We start from the raw sequence: 25,558 nt of genomic DNA on the forward strand, positions 1-25,558 counted from the left end.
GGAGGCTGGGGAGGTGAACCCCATTAAGTGTGATAAAGCTGTCTGGAACAGTCTAGAAACCCTGCTGAGGAACAGGGGTAAAGGTGGTCCGGGCAGAACCCAGCATACGGCACCATCCTCATGCCTGCCTTTCTGGGGATGTGTGAAACTCTGGCTTAACTCAGGTTCCATTTCTACCTTGCTTTCCCAGGTGTGTGCTGGTACTGCAAGCTTCCCAGACCGAATCCTTTCTTTTAAAATGTGTGCAGTGTATGAGTGCATCTGAGTGAGTACATGTCTGTGTGTGTGTGTGTGTGTGTGTGTGCAGGTCTGTATGAGTGCATCTGAGTATGTACATACATGTCTGTGTGAGTGTATGTGTGTGCAGGTCTGTATGAGTGTACCTGAGTGTGTACATGTCTGTGTGGGGGTGTGCAGACAAACATGTGTGTGTGTGTGTGTGTGTGTGTGTGTGTGTGTAAAGAACAACCTTGGAAGTCATTCTTCAAGAGCTTCTACTTTGTCCTTTTGAGACAGAGGCTCTCACTGCTACCTGGAGCCACCATACAGCTAGGCAGGCGACCACTGAGCCCCAGAGACCCACCCACCTGCCTCTACCTGCCTAGTGATAAGTACACAGTACCATGCTGGCTTGTGTGTAGGTTCTGAGACCACACACAGAACCTTACGATCACACAGTAAAGAGCTTTAACGACGGAACCATTACTCAACCTTCCCCGTATCTGGGATGGACCCCTTCGCTTGCTACCCACGTTAATGTTTCTGCTTTTGACAACACAGAGATTGGCACGCTCTTCCTTGTTTCTGACACCAGTTAAAGCACATGGAAGCTCACTCAGTGGCAGGGCTGTCAGCACGGAAGCATACGCAACCTCTTAAAAGCCGCTTGGCTAGGCTCTCGCTTCTCTGTGGCTAGGCCTCACACTTGAAGGTAATCCTTTTATTATTATTTGTTTCTCTGTGCTTGGGCCTCTTCTCCTTAGGGTGAGCCACGTGCAGAGCTCAGGGGTGAGGGTGGGAGATGAAAAGACCAGAGAAAGACTGTGTGCAGCAGGGGCTGCTTCCTGCAGGGTTAGGGGACCACCTTTGTGTCTCTCCTGTTAAAAGTGAGTCAGACCAAGGCTTGCCTTAGCATCACTGTCCACGGTTTCGGTGCCTGTGCACACTCAGTTAAAGAAAGGAGGAGGCCGTGAGTGAGAGGGAGGATGGGGGGTGGTGAGACCCGGGGAGCGGCTTCCCTCCTTAGCCCACTCACCTCTTAGGGTTTGAGGGTTTCTCTTTGGAATCCACAAGGCTGGAGGCCCCCCACCCTGCTTTGGGAGCTGGGAGAATGGGGGAGAATTTCTAACCACATTTCTCACTCTTCCCAAGCCTTCCCAAAGCTGTTAGGGACTTAACTTTCTTATTTTACAAACACATTAAAGGGTCATAGGGCTATCTCAGGGAACCCCTGTGATAGCAGGCCTACTCTTCAGTCCACACAGCAACACAGCATGGCCCATACACTGGCTAGAGAAGGGTGGAGTCTTGAGACAACCCTCCTATCCTCAGCTCCACCACACAAGGCTCCCTCCCTCACTGCAGAGTACAGGCAGAGAGATCCTCAAAGGATTGGGCACGGTGGCCACCTACTGTGTGACTTCCGTGTGTCAGCTGTTAATAATTTAAAGATGAATGTACACCTGTGATAACTATGTGTGTTCATCAGTTCACTCAGAGGTCGGCGACAAGCCACACAGTGTCTGAGTCACAAAGTAGACCTGGCCCTGCACGAGGAGGTCCTCCCTACCCAGGGGCCACACCAGAACTTCTCCCTTCGCTCCGTTGGTTGTTACTATGGTGATTTTGAGTTCAGAGGGGCCAAGGGCTCCCGTTGTCTTGTCCCATCCGATGAAACAAAACTTCAATTCTGTTGAACATTCACTGAAGATGGAACATCTATCCACAACTGTCCAATTTTAGAACTTGTTTGCATTTTGCTATGTGCAGTTTTACTACACTGAATGTACCGAAGACAGTGCCACCACAGAAACCAGGGCGAGCAGGCAGAGTCCACACGAAGCACAGGGTCACATCCTCATCACGTGAAACGGTAAACAACCTCTACTTCGCACAGAGGCATGGACGTCTAACTACCGAACTCCACCTCCGAGAATGACCAGAAATGAGCATAATGCTTATTACTGTATTTTAATAAAGTATCTTATTTCTTTTAAAGCTTAAACATTGTGCTGATTTTTTTTAAAACAGTGTGTATAGATAGGCTGTATAACCTACAAGTTAAACTGCAGAATATTAAAGCTTGTGGTGTAAAATATTAATTATGAAATGAGAAATGGGCAAGCTACAACCTGGATGAGCCTATGAAGAACGTTCACTGTGGTCTGGGTCTACAGCACAGTGGCAAAACAAGTGCTTACAGGAGCAATGCCCTGGTTTTGATCTCCAGTCTTATACACACTCACACACACACATATTCACACACTCACACACACACATATTCTCTCACACACACACTTGCACACACTCACACACATATTCTCACACATTCACATAAACACACACACTCATACACTCTCTCACACATATACTCACACACATTCACACATACTCTCACACACACTCACATTCACACTCACTCACACACACTCATATATACACATACACTCTCATACACACACATTAACATACACACACTCATGAAGTAGAAGACTGACACAGGCAGCTGACGTTTATGTAACTCTAGTTGTTTCCAGTCCCCAGGACAGGGGACTCCAGCCCACTTGACAGTGACTGCCCAGACTGGGGAGGGATCGGAGGGTATGAAGAGTGACTGCTTATGGGTGCAGGCTTCCTTGGGGAGGATGAAGGTCCACTGTAGTGAGGGCATGCTAACAGCCACTGAATTGGACTGCATGAATACTTTAAATGTCCAAGTGGCATAAGGTGTGAATTATATCTCAAAGAGGCCTCACTTGTTCGAAAACAGGAGAAAGGTGGTGGGCTGCTGGCGGGGTGCCTGCAGCATTAAAACTGCTGTGGAGTCCCAGAGCGACTCTGCTGAACAGGGTGGGAAGGCCAAGTTCTGAAAGGACACACAATTGCAATAAACACGACGGGACACTTTCCAAAATAGACTGTCTCAGATTTCAAATAAAAACCAGGGCTTTTATGGGTCAGAAAGATACAACACATACCACACCATCGGCAGTCCCTGCAGACCCAGTCAGCACATGGAACGAGCGAGTCTTTCTAGGAAGCACGGCATCAGGCCATGTAACACAGCCCATGAAGCCATGAAAACAGCAGGGAGGAAAGCCCACGAACGCCCCGGCATCCCCCAGTAGCACCCAACACCAATAATCACCTAGTTAAGAGAAAACCACATCTAGGGACTGCGTTCTCTCACCTCTGGTTATGAGGTGGGCACAAGCCAGTGCATGAAATAGCTAATGTATTCCAAAGTCAGAAACACGGTGCAAAAGAACAGAGATTTACTAGCATGGGAAATCTCATACATGGGTACACACCCCAGTTATGGACATCCATATATTCACACACCATACATATTCTCAAGCGTGCACACACACACACACACACTCATGCTCATACATACACTCATGCTCATACACACTCCTGCTCATACACTCACACACATATGCATACACACACTTGTACACACACATGCACACATATACTCCTGTTTACACACACTCACATACACACATACACTCATGCTCACACTTAAACTCATGCTCACACATAAACTCATGCTCACACATACACTCATGCTCACACACTCACACACATATGCATACACACACATGCACACATACACTCCTGCTCACACATACTCACATGCACACATACACTCATGCTCACACATACACTCATACATACATACTCATGCTCACATACTCATGCTCATACATACTCATGCTCACATACATGTGGTGTTATTCTGTGATTGCCTTATATTTATTAATACTTTAACAATGCAGTGGGCACTTAGAATGGTGTCACACTGATACATATGCTGGAGTTCTGCTCAGGTGTTGTCCGCCTTGTTTTGTGAGACTCACTTTATTAAGCTTGGATGGATAGACATCAAGCCACAGGGAGCTACCAGGCTTACCCGCCTAGCCCTGGATTACAAGTATGTGTCACCACACTTGAATTACTACAGGAGTTCTGGAGCTCGAACTGAATCCCTCATGATTACATGGTGGCAAGTACATGATTGGCCGAGCCATCGCCACAGCCTGGTGAAGATGTCCAACAAGACAGGAAAGTAGTTCGGAGGTGGGTGTTATAACCTACCCTTCCGGGTTTAGGGAGAGTACCCTGCAAAGCATGCAGTGGCCATGAGACATAGAAGAGGGGACGGAAGGAAGAATCCAGCAATTATGCCCAGAGACCAGGGGAAGCCCCCTGGCTCCTTGCAAGAGTACTCGCCCATACCACTGACATCCACACACCAACTCCTGGACAGGTCATATATGCACACGCGCCCTGTACACAGGACACATAGGAGACCTTGAAGCATTTGACCCCGTGAGCTTGCCCCTTCTCTGAGTGCCCATTATTATTCCTGTCTTCTGTCAAGTGAGGGACCTGAGCAGAGAGACCATGCTGCTTCTCCAAGGTCACCTCGTGCCCCAAGATCACCCAGTCAGGAAAGCCAGGCACATCCTCCAGAAGGCCGCACTCTCTCAAAGCCACAGTAACCCTCAAACCGGCCGCGCAGAACCAAGTTTGAATGGATGGGGTGGTGAGAACTGGGCAGAACAAAATCCCTTTCATTACAAAAGGTCCAAATCCTGCATTGTGAGATCGCACCTTAACTCTACGCTACTGTTGGCGGTGCTCATGTGAACGTTGTGTGAGTCAACGAACCAATCAAGTGGCACCGTTAACTGAATCCTGGGATGAGGAGAAGATGAAGGAAAAGAGGCAATAATAATACGGCCAAATGATTACTTCTCTCAGAAACTCACCAGAAATGAGAATTTCGAACCTTCTAAAGAGAGTCCGGTGTAGACACAGCATATCTGCAGAGCAGTAAATGCTTCCCAGATCGAAAACAAATACAGAGGTGGCTCAGGGTGGCTGGCGGTAACTTCTCAGCAGCAGGAGCCACTTCCCCACGCTAGCGTGCTGCTGCTTAGAAATTATCACTGGATCAATTACCGTCTGCCCGGGTTTATTTTCACGGAGTGCTTCCATAAAACAAGCGAGAACAACTTCAGTCTGCTCGTTTTCTCGGTTCTTCGCCTCTCCCCGGGGTGGGTGTGTTGACAGAGAAATTACTTCACTTTATTTCCACAGACATTTATGGAAATGCTGACCAGGTCTGTGCTCGGGGCTGGGGGCATTCACTCATCGACAAAAGAGAAACAGACCCTATCCTGGAGGAGTGCATATGTGGCCATGGCCCAGACCAAGACACCCAGAGGAAACGTGAGCCGCAATCTCCCCAGCCTCGCCATCCTCCACCCACACCATCTTCACAGCCCAGACACAAACCTGAACAACCTCAGCTACCGTCAGCGGTGGGAATCTGCTGTCACCAAGAGACGGTTAATACATTCTGGTTTTGCTGTGTCTGTTTTTATTATTTGCTGATTTCCTGTTACCCGTGCCAGCCTCAAACGCACTGTTGGCTCCAGCATAAACCTGAATTCCTGATCCTCCTGCCTCCACATTCCAAGTGCTGTTATCACGGCATGCACCGGCAAGCCTGGCTCTCGTGTTCATTTTAAAAGAGTATTCCCTGTTGGGGGTGGTGAGGTGGGAAGGCAGATGAGAGCATGTGCTCAGCAAACATGGGGACCTGAGTTCCAGTCTCCAGCATGCACGTAAAAGACGGTTATGTGTGTGTGCCTGTAACCCTAGCATTTCAGGGTACACGTGGGTGAATCCTGAGAGCCCTCAGGCTGGCCAGCTGAGCCGAAACAGAGAGCTTCTGGTTCAGTAACAGTCGACAACAAAGAGAAATGAGATGCCTAGGCAGTAAGGCTGAGAGGGATGGAGAGGGGAAGTCGCCCTATGTCCTGCTCTGACTTCCTCATTATGTGCCTGGACATACAGGCATAGACACACACACAGACACACACACACATACACACAGAGAGGCGCACACACCTCCCTTCCACGTAATTTCCGATGCAAGCTGACAGCTTTTTCTACCGTCAGCTTTTTAAAAAATGACAACTTTACAGAGGTGTGGAAAGACCACGAGTTCACCCTCTAACAGTCCAAGGTCCACAGTCCCAGCCTACTGGCCGAGCTGTTCAGCCTTCACCATCTCTGCTGCCCAAAGAGGAGGCCCCCGCCCTGAAGCACCCGCTCCGTCCAGGCTGGCAACCTTGGTGCACTTTATTTCTGTTTTGTAAACATTTTTAAATGCGTTTGTTTTGACGTGTATGACTGGTTTGCCCGCATGTATGTATCTGTGTTCCACAGGTGCCTGGTGCCCACAGAGGTCAGAGGGTAGCATCAGATCCCCGGGAACTGCGGTTATGAATGCTTGACAGCCACCACGCGTGTGCTGGGAACTGAACCTACTTCCGTCTGCAAGAACAACAACTGCTCTTAACCACCGGGCTGGCCGTCTTTCTAGCTCACTCCAGTTAATCCACTCTGCATCTCTGTGAGATTTTCTGTTCTGGGCATCCCACATAGATGGAATCACACAGTATGGGTCCTTTATGCCTCTAGCTTCTCTCACTTAGCACCATATTTTTAAGATCCACCCAGTGTGGCATCTATCTGTTTCTTCTGTGGCTGGTGTTAGCTGGCATGGACAGAGAGGATTTTATGTGTCCGTTTACCTACTGATGGGGATGGCTGTTTCAGGGCTGCTGTAAACAGTGGCGCTCCACACACACATGTACAGGTTTTTATGCAGCTGCTCCTCAGTGCCAGAAATACAACTGCAGGGTTATCTCTTTGCCTCATCAGCCGAGGCACTGCCAGGCTGGTGCGAAGACATGGCACCATTTTCCATTGCAACAGCGTGCACAGGGTTAAAGTTCCCCACTTCCTTGCCAGCACTTGTTACTGACTTTCTCTATCCCCTGTACTGGCTAGTTTTGTGTCAACTTGACACAGCTGGAGTTATCACAGAGAAAGGAGCTTCAGTTGAGGAAATGCCTCCAAGGGATCCAGCTGTGGGGCATTTTCTCAATTAGTGATGGGGGGAGGGGCATTGTGGGTGATGCCATCCCTGGGCTGGTAGTCCTGGGATCTATAAGAGACCAAACTGAGCAAGCCAGGGGAAGCAAGCCAGTAAGCAGCATCCCTCCATGGCCTCTGCATCAGCTCCTGCTTTCTTGAAGCTGTTTGAGTTCCAGTCCTGACTTCCTTAAGTGATGAACAGCAATGTGGAAGTGTAAGCTGAATAAACCCTTTCTTCCCTAATTTACTTCTTGGTCGTGATGTTTCATGCAGGAATACAAACCCTGAATAAGACACACCCCCTAGCCTGGCTCTGCCTCTTCCTACAGCCATTTCAGTGAGTGTGAGCTTTGATTTTAACTTCTCTAATGACTAAAGAGGTTGAATATCTTTTTGTGTGTGTGTTAACAGACCTGTTTCCCCCCACAGAATTTTCCAATGAATCTTACTTTTAGTATTTTTCTAAATTTTAAATTGTGGCCTGGCACCTTCCTCTGCCCTATTTAGATGAGGTGTAGCCGCCACCTATCAGGTTGCCAGGAGGAGGGGGGACTACTAGTCAGCTCTTCCTAGGCTGTTTCCCCAGCTCCTGCACTTGCCTGTAGTCATGTTTTGTTGCTGTTGTTGTTGTTGTTGTTGTTGTTGTTGTTAGTAAAAGCTTTTTTTTGTTGAGGCTGAGTTGTGGGTTTTTACTGTTGTGGCCGTTGATGTTTTTAAAGAGCTGTGTGGTTCACAGTTCTGAAGTTCAAGGACAGGCCATCTGGCCTCTGCTCTAGTGAGGGCCTCAGGGTGAACGGAACAGGGTGGGAATCTCTGTCTCTCATACACAAAGATCACAGGGAAGACACAGCCACTCAGAGGAGCCAGTAGCAACCTCTCCCTCAGCCATCTCCCTTTGAAAGGTCCCACCACCTCCTAACATCCCACAATGAGGACCAAGCTCCCAGCTCCTGAGCCCTTGGAAGACAGACTCAGATCCTTCCCAAACCATATCCACGGGGTCTGAAGTGATAAGGATTGGGGGAGACCTGTCATCTTCTTGAATGGAAGGCATGGACTCTGGTAAAGGCCCACTCTTCCCACCATGCCATGCTGCACTTCTATTTCCTAACTGTTAGGAATTCCTCAGTGGAGGTGAACATCACATGAGTCACAGTGTCCTCCCAAGCCCTGCTTCCCAGCTGCACCGGCAGAGGGAAACGTGAGAACCACACAGTGTGACGTGTAGACCTTCAAACAGCACTGTAAAGCACCAAGGTCTGAGCGTTCTTAGACCAAAGCGAAGGGACACTCACAGACCAGGAGAAGGGGGCTGCTCACAGACCAAGGCTTCCAGGGCAGAAAGGGCCACCCAGTGGGAGTGGCTGACATGGGGAACAGTGGGCTGGGGAGATCAAGTATGGAACAGTGTCTGCAGATATGAAGTGATATGAAGACCATGGGCAAGGCCACGGTTCACTCAAAGCTGGAAGGTCGCCTCTCCAAGAAGCTTTGGACTTAAGGCACTCATGTCACAGCATCGCCCAGATTGTCAAATCAAATCACTCGTCAACCTTGTGTTGGTGGAGAAACGGGGTTTCACTACAGGAATGCTTCTCGAATCCTGGGTGCTACCACATGTATTTTATGTAATGCCAGGGCTAGAACCCAGGGCCTGACGCATTAGGCAAGTACTCTGCCTCCTGAGCCACAGCCCCAACTGTTCGTACAGTTTCTTCTTGAACAGTGTTTGTTGCTGAGGACCAGCGTCAGCGCCACACCACCGCATGCCCCAAGTTCCTGTGTGCCCTGAAGCACACGCCAAGCCTCGGCTTCACAGCCCTGAAAGAACTGTAACAACCGAGAAAGGCGGCTGGACAGATGGCTCAGGGCTTAAGAATCCCCAGCACCCACGTGGCAGCTCACAACTGTCTGTGGCTCTCTCACACAGGCAGGCAAAACACCAATGTAAATAAAATAAAAATGAATAAAATTTAAAAAACATGGAAACTCTGTATAGGTTTAAGTTGGCATATAGAAAGTTTCCAGCCTGTGGGGAATTGTAAAGGATGGTATTTCTGGCTTAAGGTCTGTCATGACATTGTAAAATAAAACCATCACATGATGCTGAAGTGTACTGGAGGACTAAAAACCCAGTAGAGAGAATTCACTACTCTGTTATCTACCTTCAAAATACACAAGCAAACCCCTGAAGCCTGCCAGGGCCCACTCTTCTGTTCGCCCCAGAATCACACCCTAACTCTGCTTGATGATCTTAAGCCCTGCTTTCCAATTGCCCATATTACAAATACTTATTTTAAAAAGTGCTTTAAATGATCTTATCTCCATTCTGTCAATTTTTAACCGAGCCTCGATTTGGTTCTAATCATTAATAGCAAATAACTGCTTAAAGCATATAAATGTTTCCAATTTTGATTAAAATGTTAACCAAAACTTGAAAGACACTGGAAATCATATTTTTATATATATTTTTTAAAACTCTGAGAATCTGTTACTGGTCTGTGTGTGTGCATGTCGTGGTATCTGGGTGTGTGTGCGTGCTATGTGTGCCTGTTGACTCTGTGTGTGTGTGTGTGTGTGCCTGCTGACTGTGTGTGCCTGCTAACTGTGTGTGCCTGCTGAGTCATCTTTCCAGCCTGGAGATCTATTTCTGAATTAGACAAAAGGGCCTTTAGATAATTATAGCCATGGAGGAATGCTACTGTTGCCAGGAAGAGAGAGAGAGAGAGACATCATCAGGACTGTCCCATTTTGTTAGACTGGCAAATCACTCGCCATCCTTGCCTTTGTGGGAAGACAGGTTTTATTATGGCAACACTTCTCCATTTTCTAAACCCCTTCCAACGTACCTACCTAAACCGCACCCTCCTCTGTCACTTGAGTCTCTCTAAAGGATGTGTCAGGCCACAGATTGTCCAGATCCTCCTTCGATTTGTCCTAGAAGCAAAAGGAGACCCTAGCTGAGGAGCAAAGGGAATTGTCACTCAGGGTCACCTCCCAGGGCCTTTTCTATGGGACACCTAGAGGTGGCTCCATTCAGAGAAGCTGGGTGCTACAAGATTAGAAGGGTAAAGAGGCACCGATGCAGGGGTGAATGGGGACCTGGGGCGGGGGGGATCGAACGGACTGCGTCTTCGAGGACGGTTCAGGAACATCGCCAGCGGAGACTGAGGGTGTGAAAACTGTCGCACTTCCTACTTCAGGTTCAGGTTCAAAGACACTAACAAGGCAGGCTGCAGATGTCAGGTCTACCATGGTGGGCCCACTTTGTTCCTAACGGGGTGAGCCAAGCAAGGCTAAGGGGGCAGAACTGAACTGAGGTGGGGAGAGAGGACGCGGACAGGAGATTCTGATGAAAGCTCAGTGAGTCAATTGTGCAGCTCGCCCTGCACGAAGTCCATCCCATTAGAGATCTGCCCTGGACACCACCTCCTCCCTGCCATCTCTGATTCAGTTTTCATTCCTGTTGGCTTTTTTTTTTCCTTCCCTCATTTTTAAGCAGAGGGGTCATCATCCCAACTGTGGTTTTCCCAAACAAATGGTAAAATGTGATAGAGAATTCTGAACATTCCACCAGCAGTGACCCTTAGTGCTCTGATATGGTCTAATAACTCCAAATTATTCCCCACCATAAGTACTTCGTATGACATCAGCTACCACACAAGTTTTTAATACACAGTGAGCAGGTGGCCCAGCAATCCCTTCATGCCTCACATCTGGTATTGTACTCCATATAAGGTGCTGAGTCTGATTTTTTAATAAAAACATGGCCCGAGCTTGTAAAAGTTCAAGCAAAAAATATGCCTTTAAAACTGCTGTGTTTAATTTCAGTCATGAAAGTCTAAAATTATTGTAAAATAATACTCAGCCCTTTCATAGCTCCATTCGACGAAGCTTCCAATGGCTCTCCTTGTGGGAGGGGAAGACCCGCAGCTCACGGCTCCCCGACTCCACATGCGCTGTCCTGCTTTGGGGACTTTATGACCTTTCAGTCTGGGCGAGGGTAGATTGGTTGGGACCGTGAAGGACGAGTCCACTGCAGATTCTGGAGAGTGGGCAGTGGGAGGAATCCTGGATGTTACGCGGGGAACACAGGCTTGAAGGGACTGTTTGCTCATGCGTTCCTTCTTTCAAAAACGAAATTTAGACCCAGAAGGAAGATATATTCATGGAAGAAAAAAGAAAAACATTTTAATACATACATGTAATTATGAATGTTTTAGATTTATTCATATGTGTGTACTGTGTGTGAGAGAGAGAGACAGACAGACAGACAGACAGACATACTGACTATATGCCCACTTGTGTATGTATTTGCCCAGAGAGGCCAGGATAAGGCACCAAACCCCTTGGAGCAGCCTGTGAGCTACCCAATGTGGGTGCTGGGGTCTGAACCCCAGTCCTGATCCCTATGATTGAGCAATAATTGCCTCACCAGCCAAGCCATCCCTCCAGCCCCCTACATGATATATAAACACTGCCCCGACACCATCGAGAAGCCTGTTCTGTGGTCACACTTCACAGGATGCCACTGTAAAAGAGTGTTTGCACATCGGCAAGGATGTCTGCCAAGTCTGCACTCGGGACTGTGTATAGACAGGAGTTCAGATGTAGATTGCTCCACTCTCTCCCAAAACCTCGCCTGAGAAAGGCAGGTCCCTCTAATTTAGATGGCCTTCCATGACTGAGCAGATCCACGGTAAAAACACCCAGATGGCATTCCTCCGACTGTAAACTCCTCGAAGCAATCTGGCTCCAGGGCCGCTCGCTGCTTCTAAATCAAAAGGTAACTTTCATTTCCTTTAAATAATTCAGTTTCATCTTTATCATCTTCAACCACAGACTGGAAATTGATACTAAATAAGGGCTAAGTAGAAATAAATTAGTAGTCGAAGCTGGCTATAAAACAAGTGCTTTAAGTTTCTGCTCTAATGAATCTGTTCAATAATAACCGTTTCCCCAAGGACTTTATGCTAGCATTCGCGTTCTCATTTTTAGAGAGCCGGGGAAGGGCATGGTTACCCTCTCTGCTGTCCTCATTAAAATCACACAAAGTCAGCCCTGGACCCTGGCAGGGTGAAGGGTTCACCCCATCATAAGGGCTCCAGTACAATCTCGCACACTTCTCAGGTTGGGAGCAGTTCAACAACAGCTACCAGGCCCAGAAGCACCCCCACAGGCCGGTTCCTACAGAAGATCTCCACACCCATCCGTGCCTGAGGAATAGAAGCCTGTGGGCATTGCAGCACTGGTCTTAATGGAGAAGCTGGAAACTTCTTATGCAGTCCACCCAAACCTGTGCCCCATCACCATTCCAGGTAACACAATTCCATGGGGACAGTGCCTCGACCTCTTGAACCAGGCTGGGTGGGCCCAGATAGAGCCAGTGAATTGTGCCACTGGCTAAAAACCATCCGGTGCTATTTCTACTCTTGCCTATGGGTTGCCTAGAACTATAACGACCAACAGAGTCACTCTCAGGTGTAAATATATCTTTTACTCCCTGATCTAATTGTCATCTGGGAGAATTACTGCCACCGTCTGCTCACCTAGGCCTTGTTCTAGAAGCTTCTAGTCTCTGTACAACCTAATCTAGGCCTAGAATGTTCTCAGCCTCTGAGACCTACTGAATAAGCTCACCCTTTCTAGCTCTTTCTGAACTCTGGCTGGCTGGTTCAACTCAGCTGTTTTGGCTCAAGTGACTCATTCAAACTGGCTTCTCTGGGCTTCCCCTGAAGTGCTCTTAGCTTGGACTCAAACTGACTCTGGCAATCTGTTCTAATCTTCTGGCTCGTTCTCATTCTCTGGCTTTTTCTGTCTTTACCTGTGTCTAGCTTGTTCTCTCTTCAACCTGTCTCTGTACAACTCTCCCAGAAAAACTCTCCTTCCTCTTTCTCTCTGCACTGCCCTAAGTAGCTTCCCTTTCTTTCCCCTCTCTTCTCATGAGAGTTTTGCAGATCCTATTCTGTCAAATCTTTCCCTGATTCATCACTTTGTCTGCCACTCAATTAGACATCACTTTCAAACAGGGTTGCTTTCTTCTACAAACAAACTTTACCTTCAGTGTTTGGGATTAAAGGGGTGTACTAAGGGCAGATCTGTATTCCAGCCTGTTGATACTCTGTCTGGACTCCACCCCCACAGTTACCTAGCAACAACCAGGTATGCTCCTCCCACAGCTACCTGGCAATAGCCAGGTAGGCCTGGCCCACTATAAAAGGGGCTGCTTGCCCCCTCCTCCCTCTCTCTCTCTCTCTCTCTCTCTCTCTCTCTCACCTCTTTTACTCTTGCCTCTTGCCCCCTGCTCCCCCTCTCTCCCCATTCCCTTCCCCACTCCCTCCACATGGTCACAGCCAGCCTCTTCTCCTCCTCCTCCTCCTCCTCTTCTTCCTCTCTCTCTCTCTCTCTCTCTCTCTCTCTCTCTCTCTCTCTTTCCCTTTTTCTGCCTCTACTACCCTCTTTACTCCCCTCCCCATGCCCTGAATAAACTCTATTCTATGCTATACTGTCATGTGGCTGGTCCCTCAGGAGGAAGAGATGCCTTGGTCTGGGCCTGCCGAGGCACCCCCTTCCCCCATACCTCACCATACCCCCATATAACATATATTAATATTTCTTTATCTTTCTATAATCACAACACAGCCTTAGGGATTAAAGGTGTGTACTAAGAACTGAGTCACAGCACAACACAATCTCGGGGTTCACAGTAGGATCAACTATTCAGTAACACTCAGCCTGGGCCCACAGATGGCTCCATGGACCGCCATGGCCAGGAGAGCAGGACTCTGTATCCCATTCTGTGATGCTGGGATTGAACACAGCCTACACACACAACATAAGGGATGGTTGTGTCTGAGCTGTATCCCCAGCTCTAAGATTTTAAAGACATTTTAAAAATAATTTTAAAATTTATCTTACGTATATGAGTACACTGTAGCTGTCTTCAGACATACCAGAAGCACCAGAAGAGGGCATCAGGTCCCAATATAAAATGGTTGTAAGCTACCATGCAGTTGCTGGGAATTGAACTCAGGACCTCTAGAAGAGCAGCCAGTGCTCTTAACTGCTGAGCCATCTCTCCAGCCCCTTAAAAACAAACATTTAACCTGGAATACCAGCTACTTCTCAGGCTGAGGCAAAGGAATTGGAAACATTGCAACCAGCCTGAGCAACTTAGCAAGACCCTGTCCAGAACACTGAAAAGCGGGTAAGAGTATATAGCTCAGAACTTTCCTAGTGAATGCAAGGCTATATAGTTCAATCTCTAGTATAGAAACTAACTAAATGACTAGACAAATAAATAGAAGGATTGTTGTTAAGTGCATTGCTATGGCAATACAGTCTTTTATCCTAATATAAGACCAAACAGTTCATAAGCAGAACTAGATAGAAACGTCCTAAGAAAGACAGACACTTCTCCCAGGAGTGACGATGAAGGTAAGAATGATGAACAGGAGGAGGAGATAAAGAATAGGAGTGTATGTCAACATTAGTTGTAGTTTTACAAAAAAGAAAATATATTTCTGTGTAAACAACAAACCGATAACATAGAGGTGTCTATCTGTCAGTCTGCTTTTTGAGACAGGGTTTCCTTGTGTAGCCCTGGCTTTCCTAGAACTAGCTCTGCAGACCAAGCTGGCCTAGAACTCACAGAGATCTTCCTGCCTCTGCCACCCGATTGCCGGGATTAAATGACTGCTGTGACCACTGCCTGACAACCTAGAGATCTTAATGATTTGAGTACTAGTTTCGTAGTTCCTCTAAGGGTTTCATTAAGCTTCTATTTTGGCTCTACTATATAATTCCAAGTAATTCCTAGAGTGTAAAGAAAATAATGCCCCAAATAAAAGCTGCTGCTTGTCACTCACACTTCAGAAAGAGTTGACTGGAACAACCAAGGAACTTTGTCTTCGCTGGGCCACCATAGGAGCCTGGTGGTGCACTTCCACTTCTGGGTTACCAAAACCCAGTGCAGTGCACACACTGCAGTCTAGGTAGGCCCTGGGCTGGAACAGGATGTGGGGTGGGGGACCAGCTATGTGGCTTCACCCCAAAAACAGGGATAAGTGGGCTGACTCTCTCCCAGATGCAGTATCTTCCAATGAAGTCAGGACACTGTAGTCAGGATGTGAGCTCAGGGAGAACAATTATAACTGCTTGCTTTCTTTCTCTCTCTCTTTTCTAGAAGATATGCTTATTTTATGTATGTGAGTACACTGTAGCTGTCTTCACACACACACACACACACACACACACCCCAGAAGAAAGCATTGGCTCCCATTACAGATGGTTGTGAGCCATCAGGGAGTTGTTGGGAATTGAATTCAGGACCTCTGGAAGAGCAGCCAGTGCTCTCAATATCTGAGCCATCTCTCCAGCCAGCCAGCCTTCCTTCCTTCTTCCTTCCTTTCTTCCTTTCTTTCTTCTTTAATGGGTTAACTCATTAAAAAAGAAAGATGATTTATTTTAGGTGAATCTTCTCTCAGCCGTGCCATGACAGAAAGATTTCTGGGCCAGCGAGATAGCTCCATGGGTAAAATGTGGTCACCTGAGTTTGAATCACTGGAAGCCACATAAAGCTAGAAGGAGAGACCCAGTTTACAAAACCCTCTCACCTTCACACACGTAGCGTGGCATGAACCCCCACCCTACCCACACAATAACAACAATGTTAAAAAGGAGATTTTTAACAAACCCAACTTCAAACCCAACTTCAGTCCTCAGATGACCCCTACACCCTGCATTTTGCATTTTGAATTTCGGGAAGTCCCATGAGACACTGACCGGGTGATGCAGATGACGCGGGAGAGGAGCCGTTCCATCAGTTACCTCTCACAGTTCCCTTCCTCACAAGACTTGGTCTGCGGAGCTTCGCAGTGTAAGAAGCCCCTCTCAGCCCCCATACCGCCGCTCCAGCAATCCTCCAGCTTAATTGCACGAGCATGTCTAATGTTGTGTGTATAGCAAGTGTGTTCAAACCCGACCCTCAGACTTTTGGACCCACCTGAGAGTCCCACACAAGCCTCCTCGCCCTCGGAATGCTGAACAGAAAGACCTAAGCTGTTGCTGCTTCAGACTCTCTGGGGGACAGAGCAGGCAAAGGAACCGGAGAAAACTGCATCTGAAACAGCACCCTGGGGCCCTAGTTACAGTGCCCCCGGACTGCAAAGAATCCGAAAAGTTGTTTTATCACGACTTTAAAATTAACTCCACACCAGAGCATGTGTGTTTTTACTTAGGGGCCGTCAGAAATTGATACTGAAGGACTGTCAGCAGGAGGCCGGGCTGCTTTGGCTTCTGGCTCCAGCACTACTGGTAGGAGCAGGGCCTGCTGCCCTGGTAAGGAGCTCCCTGCAGAAGGATCACCGCCCTCAACCAAGCTTACTTTCTTGCTACCACAGAAAGTTGTGGAGAGGCAGTCAGGGCCACATCTGGACGCAGAAAGAACTCACCCAACAGGCCAGGTGGGTCCTGTCACCTCCTGGCTGCCATTACTAAGTTACAAGTCTTCACTCCTGTGCACTCTCACTCTGTGTGTGTGTGTGTGTGTGTGTGTGTGTGTGTGTGTGTTCACCAGTGTGAGAATGCATAACATGAACAGGCCATGTGGATGTCCAGTGTCTTCCTCAATGGCTCTCTGCTGTGTTGTGTTCCGTTTGTATTTTCACCTGGGGCTCATGGATTTGGCTAGCCAGGCCGCCCAGCAAGCCCCAGGGATCCTCCTGTCTCTGCCTCCCCAGGTCATCTGGTTTTCACACAGGGGCTTGCCCCCAACTCACACAGCAAGTGCTGCGTTACCCACTGGGCCATCTATTGATCTCCTTTCTCACACCTAATGCATGGTGCTTCCACTGTTAATTTAGAAACAACGTGAACAGGAAGGGTTGGCTTCTGTCTGCCCTTCTGTCCTCAGACACTGCCTTCACTCATGTCAGAGGCGGGAAGATTTTCTGAGGCCGAGGAATCCCCTTCACAAGGGTCAGGAGACGCAGAGGAACTGGCTTTAACATATGTCACAGGAGGGAAGTTACCTCAAGGGCCATCTCCTGGTCCTTCAACCCAGCTGTTGGGAGAAGTCAAGGCTAGGTCAGAGCGCACCTGGCCTCCTGGGTCTGCGTGACAGTTTGAAGCTCAAGGGCAGAAAGGCCGGGGGAAAGCATGCGGGAGGAGGGCAGCTTGGCACCAACCCTTGCTCGGGGCCACACCCACTTCCCCCAGAGGCTCTTCTGGGGGATTATGGGATAAAATTACATCAGAATATACATTAATGGGAATATTTTCAATAATGAGAACACTGCTAATTGTATCTTTTCTTTTTTTTAACACGGGGTAGAATACTTTATGGTGACCCTGAGAGCAGCCAGGTGCCCGGCGGGGAGCCTCATATTCTGCACACACTTGTAAAGGCCGTGACAGGAGGCTGCGTGGTATGAGGTGTGAGAAATGAAAACTTTATGTGCATACAAATTTAGATTTTTAAAATATTTTCACTAGGGGCATAAATAACGAGAAATTAGACCCCTGGGTTTTCAGAGGGTGAGAATACAGACTGAGGTTTTTGTTTTAAATTTGAGTACTTGGGGGCACCTAAGACCTGAGGAAGTCACCGAGAGCAACACCTCAGCTCGACTTTGTGCTTTTCATGGAACTTACAGTTTTCTTCAAGGAAGGACGGGAGGTTGAACACACATGAGAGAGAGAGAGGGAGGGAGGAAGAGAGAGAGATCGCATACCACACATGTATAGAAGTAAACATGCATCTCTCTTCGGAAAACGGCCTTTACAAACACAAAAACAGTTTACCTAAATTCATTTTTTTAATTTTAATTTGTTTTAAATATAGTATCACTGCCCTACTTTAAAAAAATCCTCCATGGTGATTTTCTCATTATAAAAATATTTACACATTACAAGGTTGGATTTTGGCATGAACAACCCCCTCCGCCCCCGTCCCAGCCACCTTGACTCTACGGCCTATAAACACTTGCTTTAGTGCACACCAACCATGGATCCATACAGTCATCCGTCCGTCTTACCGACTCCCCCATTTCAACGCAACCATAGACAGGCCACCAGTTCAGTGTCCCTGTCGTTAAGTGCCTCAGTTTACCCACCACAGCCCAGCACTTTAGTTCTTATGTAAAATTGGCTATCTGTGGTATTCCCAGGTCTGCTGGACTTGAACAGATGGACACCCGGTGTCAGCAAGACCTACAGACCTCAGCAGGTACCCTGTGACCTCCCTGCTGACCACCACTCCCTGATCCACAGCCAACCACCCTGAGTTCTTCCAACCTGTTCCAGGACTTGGGTTATTCAATGGAGCCACACTGTGTTTCTGGCTCTGCCTCAAGTTTGTGAATTCACACCAACCAAATGTATGTATCAGCCTGAACCTTAATTGCTGAGTAATTTTCTTTGTTTTGTCACATGTATTAATCTCTCTGTGTGTGTACGTTTGTATGTAACATGTATGGCGTGTATGTGCTGTGGCATGTATGTGGACAATATACAACAATTTTTGGTAGTCTGGTCTCTCCTCCTACCCAATTCCATGTGGGCCCCTGGAACTGAACTCTCATGGATGGTGGTAAGCACTTGGAACCATGGACCGCCTCCATGGCCTGGTTGTTTTTCCTTTTGTAGCTCCATTGTAAGTATATGCTACAGTTTACATACTATATAATATCCCGATATGGGGTCTATGTAGAAAAATAACTGAGGTCAGGCCACTCAACTAGTGGCCAGAGCTTCCAAAGGAATGCAAACCATGTACATTCCTGGTACCCTCAGGAGTCAGAACAGGGCATTTGATCCCTGGAAGTGGAGTTACAGATGGGGGTGAGTCTCACGTGGACTCTGGAAACCCAACCTGGGTCCTCGGAAGGAGCAGCCAGTGCCTTTAACTGCTGAGCATCTCCAGCCCCTCAGCTTGGTTTTGCCCTGAATCTTTCACCTTCATGGCTACCCTAGGGATTACAGCCTCCATTCCAAATTCATACCTTCTTTTAGCAATGTGCTATGCAGCAATGGCTGACTGCACCCATCATTGTCCAGGAGGCCAGAGCTGACATAAGGCACCATGTCTACATGCGGACCGCCCGAGATGGCAGCTGAAACTCTGTGGATTAGGTACGTTCCTCGCTGCTGTAACTAGGGTTAGCTGCAAACTCAGTTAAAGAAAGAAGGGTTGGTTTTGGCCACAGCTTGGGGTTCAGTCCCACAAGGTGGTGGGGGAGGGGCATGACAGCAGGAGTGTGAGGCAGCTGATCACACGGTGTCAGGAGTAAGCAGAGTGGGATGAAGTGGGTACAAGCTATCTAACCTCAAGGCCCGTCCCTAGCGACCCACCCTTCCAACTAGCCCTCCTGAGGGTTCTAACACCCAGTGCAGAGCACGCCAGCACCCAGGCCCGAGTGTCCACACGGCACGCATGCGTCCTCTGCACTCCCGGGAGCTTGCTCTCTCCTGTCCTTCCATGGTCAGCTGTTCATCTGAAAACATTGGCCTTTGCTGCACAAGCGTGTTGTTCTATGTACCAGTCCGGATCGACAGCTTTATTTTCTTTGAGCCCTTTAAAAACATAGTTCTGGGGGTAGAGGGGCTGGAGAGATGGCTCAGAGGGTAAGAGCACTGACTGCACTTCCGAAGGTCCTGAGTTCAAATCCCAGCAACCACATGGTGGCTCACAACCACCCATAATGAGATCTTGCGCCCTCTTCTAGTGTGCCTGAAGATAGCTACAGTGTACTTATGTATAATAATAAATAAATCTTTAAAAAATAATAAAACATAGTTCTGACTCTGTAAATACAGTCTTCTGGACTGTGTGGCTTCTGAGAAGGCCACTCCACTCTTGTGAACGTGCAGCACCAGTTCCTTGGACTGACTGACATATTCCTTCGTCATCTGGGGCTTTGGCACCGAGTACAGGGGATCTAGGTGCATTTCACTGTATTTATTTTGCTTCGGTTTGCAAATGTCTTGAACTTGTAAATTTATGTCTTTTGTTAAACTGGGGGAACATCTGGCTGTTATTTCTTCAAATATTTTTTCTCTCTCTTGTCCTCCTGGACCTCTGATTATACATGTACTAGACATTTTCATACTGCCCCATAGGTCTCTGGCACTGTTTATTTTTTAAAATCTAATCATTATTACAGTTTTGTTTTCAAGTTCACAAAACATTAGACCTCGAGACCTACATAATTGCATTCACTGTGGCTGACCTCTGAAGGGTTACCATGAACGAGACAGAAGGTAAAGAGAGAGGCAGCCTCGGCTCTCACAGGAAGTTTGTATTAACTAGAAATGTCCTGTACCAGCTGCTACTTAAGGACACAGAGAGAGAGCTGCTAGTCAGGACCGGGGCTGTCACCTAAGACAAGGCCCTGGGTGTGGCCACCGTCACCTAATGTAGGTCTCAGAAAAGGCTCATCCGTGTTGCTATCTGCATCCACAGACAATGGCACAGAGGAACAAGCAGCCCATTCCACTAGTAGGACGGGGAGGCTTAGAAAACAAACTATATGGGACAAGAAAGTCCATAACGGCAATCAACAGTAGTCAAACCAACAGAGACACAGCCAAGCACTTGGGACAGGGAGGACTAAGTGTTTTTTCTATTTAGAGTCACAGTCAGATTTCCACTGTGGAATGAGGTGAGTCTATAATTTCCATTCAGAGAGATGGAGCTGGCATGAGGTCAGTAACTGTTAACTGAGCCTGTGACAGGAGAGACTCGTTGTGGCTGTTCAGACGCAATGGGGCACAGGCGGACTGCAGTGGGTGGCTGGCCTTTCAGATCTAAGAGAAAATGGGTCTGGAAAACACTGTCCACCTGATGCGGGGCATGGGAGATGCCCTCACTTCCACAAATGCCCCTAAGGTTGGCAGCCACCGGTGAAAGGAGGAAAAAAGGGCCCAAAATAAGGGCTGTGCAAGCATTCTACGGGCCTCCCGCAGGAGTGCAGGTTCTCGCCTGAGATTCACAGTCGCGGATCACAACACCCAAGCATCTTGGATCTCCTCTACAGATATCGAGGAAAGCTAAAAGTCAGATTATATCTTGTTTGGTTCGTTTGAGATGACAAAGCTCCATGGATTGTTTTCAAAAGTGGAGAGGACACTAAACGAAGGAGAGAGGATTAAAAGCTCCAGAAAAGGGAGAAGGCAGAACTTGCATAAGCTTCTACCTCGCACTCTGCACCTCGTTCCAAGCATAAGGACCCTCCCTCATGGGGCCAGGCAGAGCCTAGGTGTTACCTGCTGACCAGCCAAACAAGCTTGGAAGGAACTCTAAGGTCTAAAATGTTAGTAAGACCTCACCTGAGACAGCGTCCTCCCCCTCTGCTGAACTTTCCCCTCCCTCCACCGTCCTGGGCCTCTCAAGCCTCCAGATGGCTCTGTGGGCCGGGGCGGCTCCCAGGGCAGCTGAGTTCTTACTGCAGTGCCACCAACTCCTCTGCAGTCCATGGAGTTACTGACTTAAACAGCCAACCAGTTATTTAACCAGTATTCAGACAGGGCTTCACATATTCCAAGCTGGTCTTGGAATCTACTACACACTTGAAGACAGCCTTGGGTTCCCAATCTTCCAGCCTCTGCCTCCCAAAAGCTGAGATGGCAGGTGGGTACTACCACACTGGGCCATCCCAGCTCCCCCAAAGTCTGGCTGTTTGGCTTGGAAGTGACCCCAGGACACAGTTCCTTCCAGGGGAAGCATTTAAACATTCACCCAGACAACTGCTCCCCACTTCCACCCACGACAGTGGCTACTTAGTATGAGAGGGCCACGGGGCCCACGCAGATTTCCCTGGGTGCCAGAGGGAGTTCTGGCCATCCGTCCCTAGGGCAACCCTGGAGAAGTCGAGAACTTCGCATGACACCGTGTGCTGTGAATAAGACTCTCCCGTGGCATGGAACATCCGCAGGGAAAAGCGAGTTTACCTTCCGACTGAACAGCACCTCCAGGAGGCATAAAGGGCTTAAAGGAGAGAACGTGAGAGCTCAAAATAAAAGAAGTCAGCCAGCAAGGGAGTATCCCAGCCTGAAGGACTTCAGGTACCTTCCTGTCCAGCCTCCATGCAAGCCCTAAGGCTGGGAAAGCCCCTGTGGCTACTTGTATGTAGATTCCTGTATTTACCTCATTTGAGAAGGAGTTTATTACTTAAAAAAATAAGCTCCTTCCCAGCACTCGGGAGGCAGAGGCAGGCGGATTTCTGAGTTCGAGGCCAGCCTGGTCGACAAAGTGAATTCCAGGACAGCCAGGGCTACACAGAGAAACCCTGTCTCGAAAAACAAAAACAAAAAACAAAAACAAAACAAAAAACAAAAAAACAAACAAAATAAGCTCCTAACAGTGGGGGTGGGGCTGTCCCTGACTCTTTTGCCTACTTGTAGGACCCTTTTCCTCCTACTGGCTGCCTTGTCCAGCCTAGACGTAATGATATGTGCTAGGTCTTACTGTAATGACTCTGGTGGGTTGATGTCCCTGGGAGACCTGATCTTTTCTGAGGAGAGGCAGAGGTGGGGAGGAAGAGACGGGGAGGCATGGGGTGGGAGGGAGAACTGTGGTTGGGATGTGATATATGAGAAAAGAATAAAAAGAAAGAATTGCAATATTAGACATTCTTAAGCCACAGATACAGCATAGCCCTCTCACCTTACAAACAAGGAAGCTGGCCCAGACAGGCTGAGAGAGTCACTTTGCACCCCAGGCTGTTAAAAGTAGCCCAAGGTTTCCAGGCTGTTAACATGGCCACCTGCCCCACCAGGCACTTTCGGTTTTGGGTAAACGCTGCACACATACACACACATTCTCCAGCTCCAAACTGTGAAAACTCCATTACCATTCCGGTGACCTCTGGAACCCACAGGCAGGACTAGGCTCCCATCCTCTCTGGACTCTTCCTGCTCCCCATGCCCTTCCCACGGCCTAGGAGAAGCTCCTCTACCAGCCACTGACCTCACCCTTCTCCTTGCTAATTTGAATACTCTTCGGGGAGTGTTAGCATTTTGTCTAAACTGAAAATGATGAATGACTTCTTGTGCAACGCAGAAAGTATGTGGCTTTGGGCTCTCCAAGTGACGGAATACCCTCCATGCAGAAACAGACCTCTCTGTCCCCGAGGTGTGCCCGCGTATAAGAACCTGGTAAGGGGCAGGTGAGAACCATGAAGCTCTTGCTCCAAAACAGGTGTTTTATTTGAAAGAAAAACAAAGGTTGTAAATAAGCCTTAAAACAAACTCAGGAAAGAGGAAGTGAGGAGAGGCGACCTAACAAACAGGGGAAATAGCTGCTTCATTACCCAACACGATATTACAGTTATTTTTTCTTTACACATTTACAGGGTTTTAATACAATGCATTTGTAAACCCACCCACTGCTCAGCCTCTGTCTCCATACTACGTGGACACAGGTGAGTGAGTGGTCACACCTCCGAGAACACACTCGTGAACACGCCATTCTAAACCTGTCTAAACTGTTCCTAATTAGGACTCGTGTTAACCCCTAAACCAACGTTTGAGAAGTTTTTCTTATCACATGTGTCTGACTGCACCAGACCTGTAGACCTACTCACAGCCTCCCCTGGCTGTAGGCTCACAGCCTTCTCGGGGAGTAGTCTTAGGCTCGCCACCCAGTGATGTGTCCACCTAGGACCAGAAGTACAACCGGATCTCATGCTGGTCAGAAATCATGTTAAGCATTAAAGAAAAACTCTAAATATTCCGAGTCTTGCTTTTTCTCAGTTTCCACATCAATGGCTGGCTGTGTGTACTCTCCAAGAAAGGAATGCGATCATCTTGGTTACAGACAAACAGATTAAACGACTGCCGACCAACCTTCCACCTTCACACCACATGCCCTCCCTGCAAAGGGCCGAGCACACAGCTACCTTTCCTAGTGGCATGAACAGGCACCGACGAACCTGACATTTTCACAACTCATGGGAAGTCATGAGATCTGGCCTGGGCCCCAGTAGCCAAACATCCCTGGCTGACTTGCCAGGACATAGCCAGATGTCTAGTGAGCATATCCGGGTTGGCCCAGGTCAGGTCATGGCTCTGTTACTATGGGCTAACTTGTCTGTACCCTATAGACTCCAGATAAAACACTTCCAGCCACCAGAGGGGTTCAGGTCACTTGTAAATGGCAGCCGCCTCTATAGCTTCTTTCTCTAAGATGAGCGTGAGCTACAAGGATGAGGTTTTAACCACGTCCTCCAGATTGATTCCCTTATTGGCTGTTTCTCTTTATTAAAGATTTATTTATTCCATGTGATTACACTGTCGCAGTCTTCAGACACACCAGAAGGTGGCATCGGATCCCATTATAGATGGTTGTGAGCCACCATGTGGTTGCTGGGAATTGAACTCAGGACCTCTGGAAGAGCAGTCAGTGCTCTTAACCTCTGAGCCATCTCTCCAGCCCTTGGCTGTTTCTCTCTCTCTCTTTTTTTTTTTCTTTCTTTTTACTTCTTTCTTTGCTTCATATGAGACAGGCTAGCCTTAAACTCACCATGTAACTGTGATCCTGAACTACCTGCACTGTGGTTACAGGTGTGTGAGGCCACATCAGGTTTATACAGTTCTGATAATTAGGTACAAGCACCTCACCCCACTAACTGGTACCTGTGTCCTGCTGGAGCTCACAAGGTATTAATTGAGTGGCTGAGCTTTAAATAAAACCAAGCAAATGATTACCGAGTATACAACGCACAGAAGGAAGTAGTGTAAAGTTACCCATTTGCTAGGGGCTAACGGTCTAACACACAGCTCTTCAGCTGTGTCTGGAAACACTGAAGCCACACAAAATTTGGCAACAATAAAAGGTCTCTGAATACATGATGAACCCAAGATTAACTCAGAATCAAACACTCAGTGAGCCCAAGGTGTTTCTGTCAGGACTCAGCTTGGTTCACCCTTCAATGTCACAGTGGACATGGTTCTGAACATACAACCCTCTTCGCCATGTGCACGCACACCACCACAGCACAGAACTCCAGTAACTGCAAGAGAGAGAGAGACTGGCCACATCTCGGCTTTGACGCTAGCATATTGTATTTGACATAGCACATTATGAACTGCAGTGGTACATACAGACGTTTCTACTCAGTAGATTAATTATGAAAACCAAGACTTTTTATATTTGCCTGCCATCCTTGTATCTCGGCAAGTATCAAGTTAGAAATTTTTTTAACATATTACATTCACCTATTTGTCACACATGTTTGTGCGGCATCTGGGCACGTGGAAGTTAGAGGACATCATGAAGGAGCCAGTGCTCTCCGCCTGGGATGAGGGCTGCCGGGATCGCATTCAGTCGTCAGACTTGGAAGCCACGTCTGCCACGCACTGAGCCATCTTGGCAGGCCTC

The 25,558-nt window shown here is 48.0% G+C and overlaps 1 protein-coding gene across 10 annotated transcripts in view; it reads right to left on the minus strand.

Moving 5' to 3' along the window:
* Hlcs (holocarboxylase synthetase (biotin- [propriony-Coenzyme A-carboxylase (ATP-hydrolysing)] ligase)) overlaps positions 1 to 25,558 on the minus strand; it is a 185,934-nt gene that overhangs the window by 70,706 nt on the left and 89,670 nt on the right. For 2 of the 10 annotated variants that reach the window (XM_030248921.1, XM_006522854.4), the window contains exon 7: positions 10,671 to 11,306. The exons of the other annotated variants lie outside the window; for them this stretch is intronic. In XM_030248921.1, coding sequence (XP_030104781.1) covers positions 11,294 to 11,306 — 13 coding nt within the window. In that variant the 3' untranslated portion in view covers positions 10,671 to 11,293. Of the gene's footprint in view, positions 1 to 10,670; positions 11,307 to 25,558 lie in introns of those variants that run through there. 10 annotated transcript variants of the gene reach the window in all.

This window comes from Mus musculus, chromosome 16 (assembly GCF_000001635.26).
Source record: "Mus musculus strain C57BL/6J chromosome 16, GRCm38.p6 C57BL/6J".
NCBI lineage: Eukaryota > Metazoa > Chordata > Mammalia > Rodentia > Muridae > Mus > Mus musculus.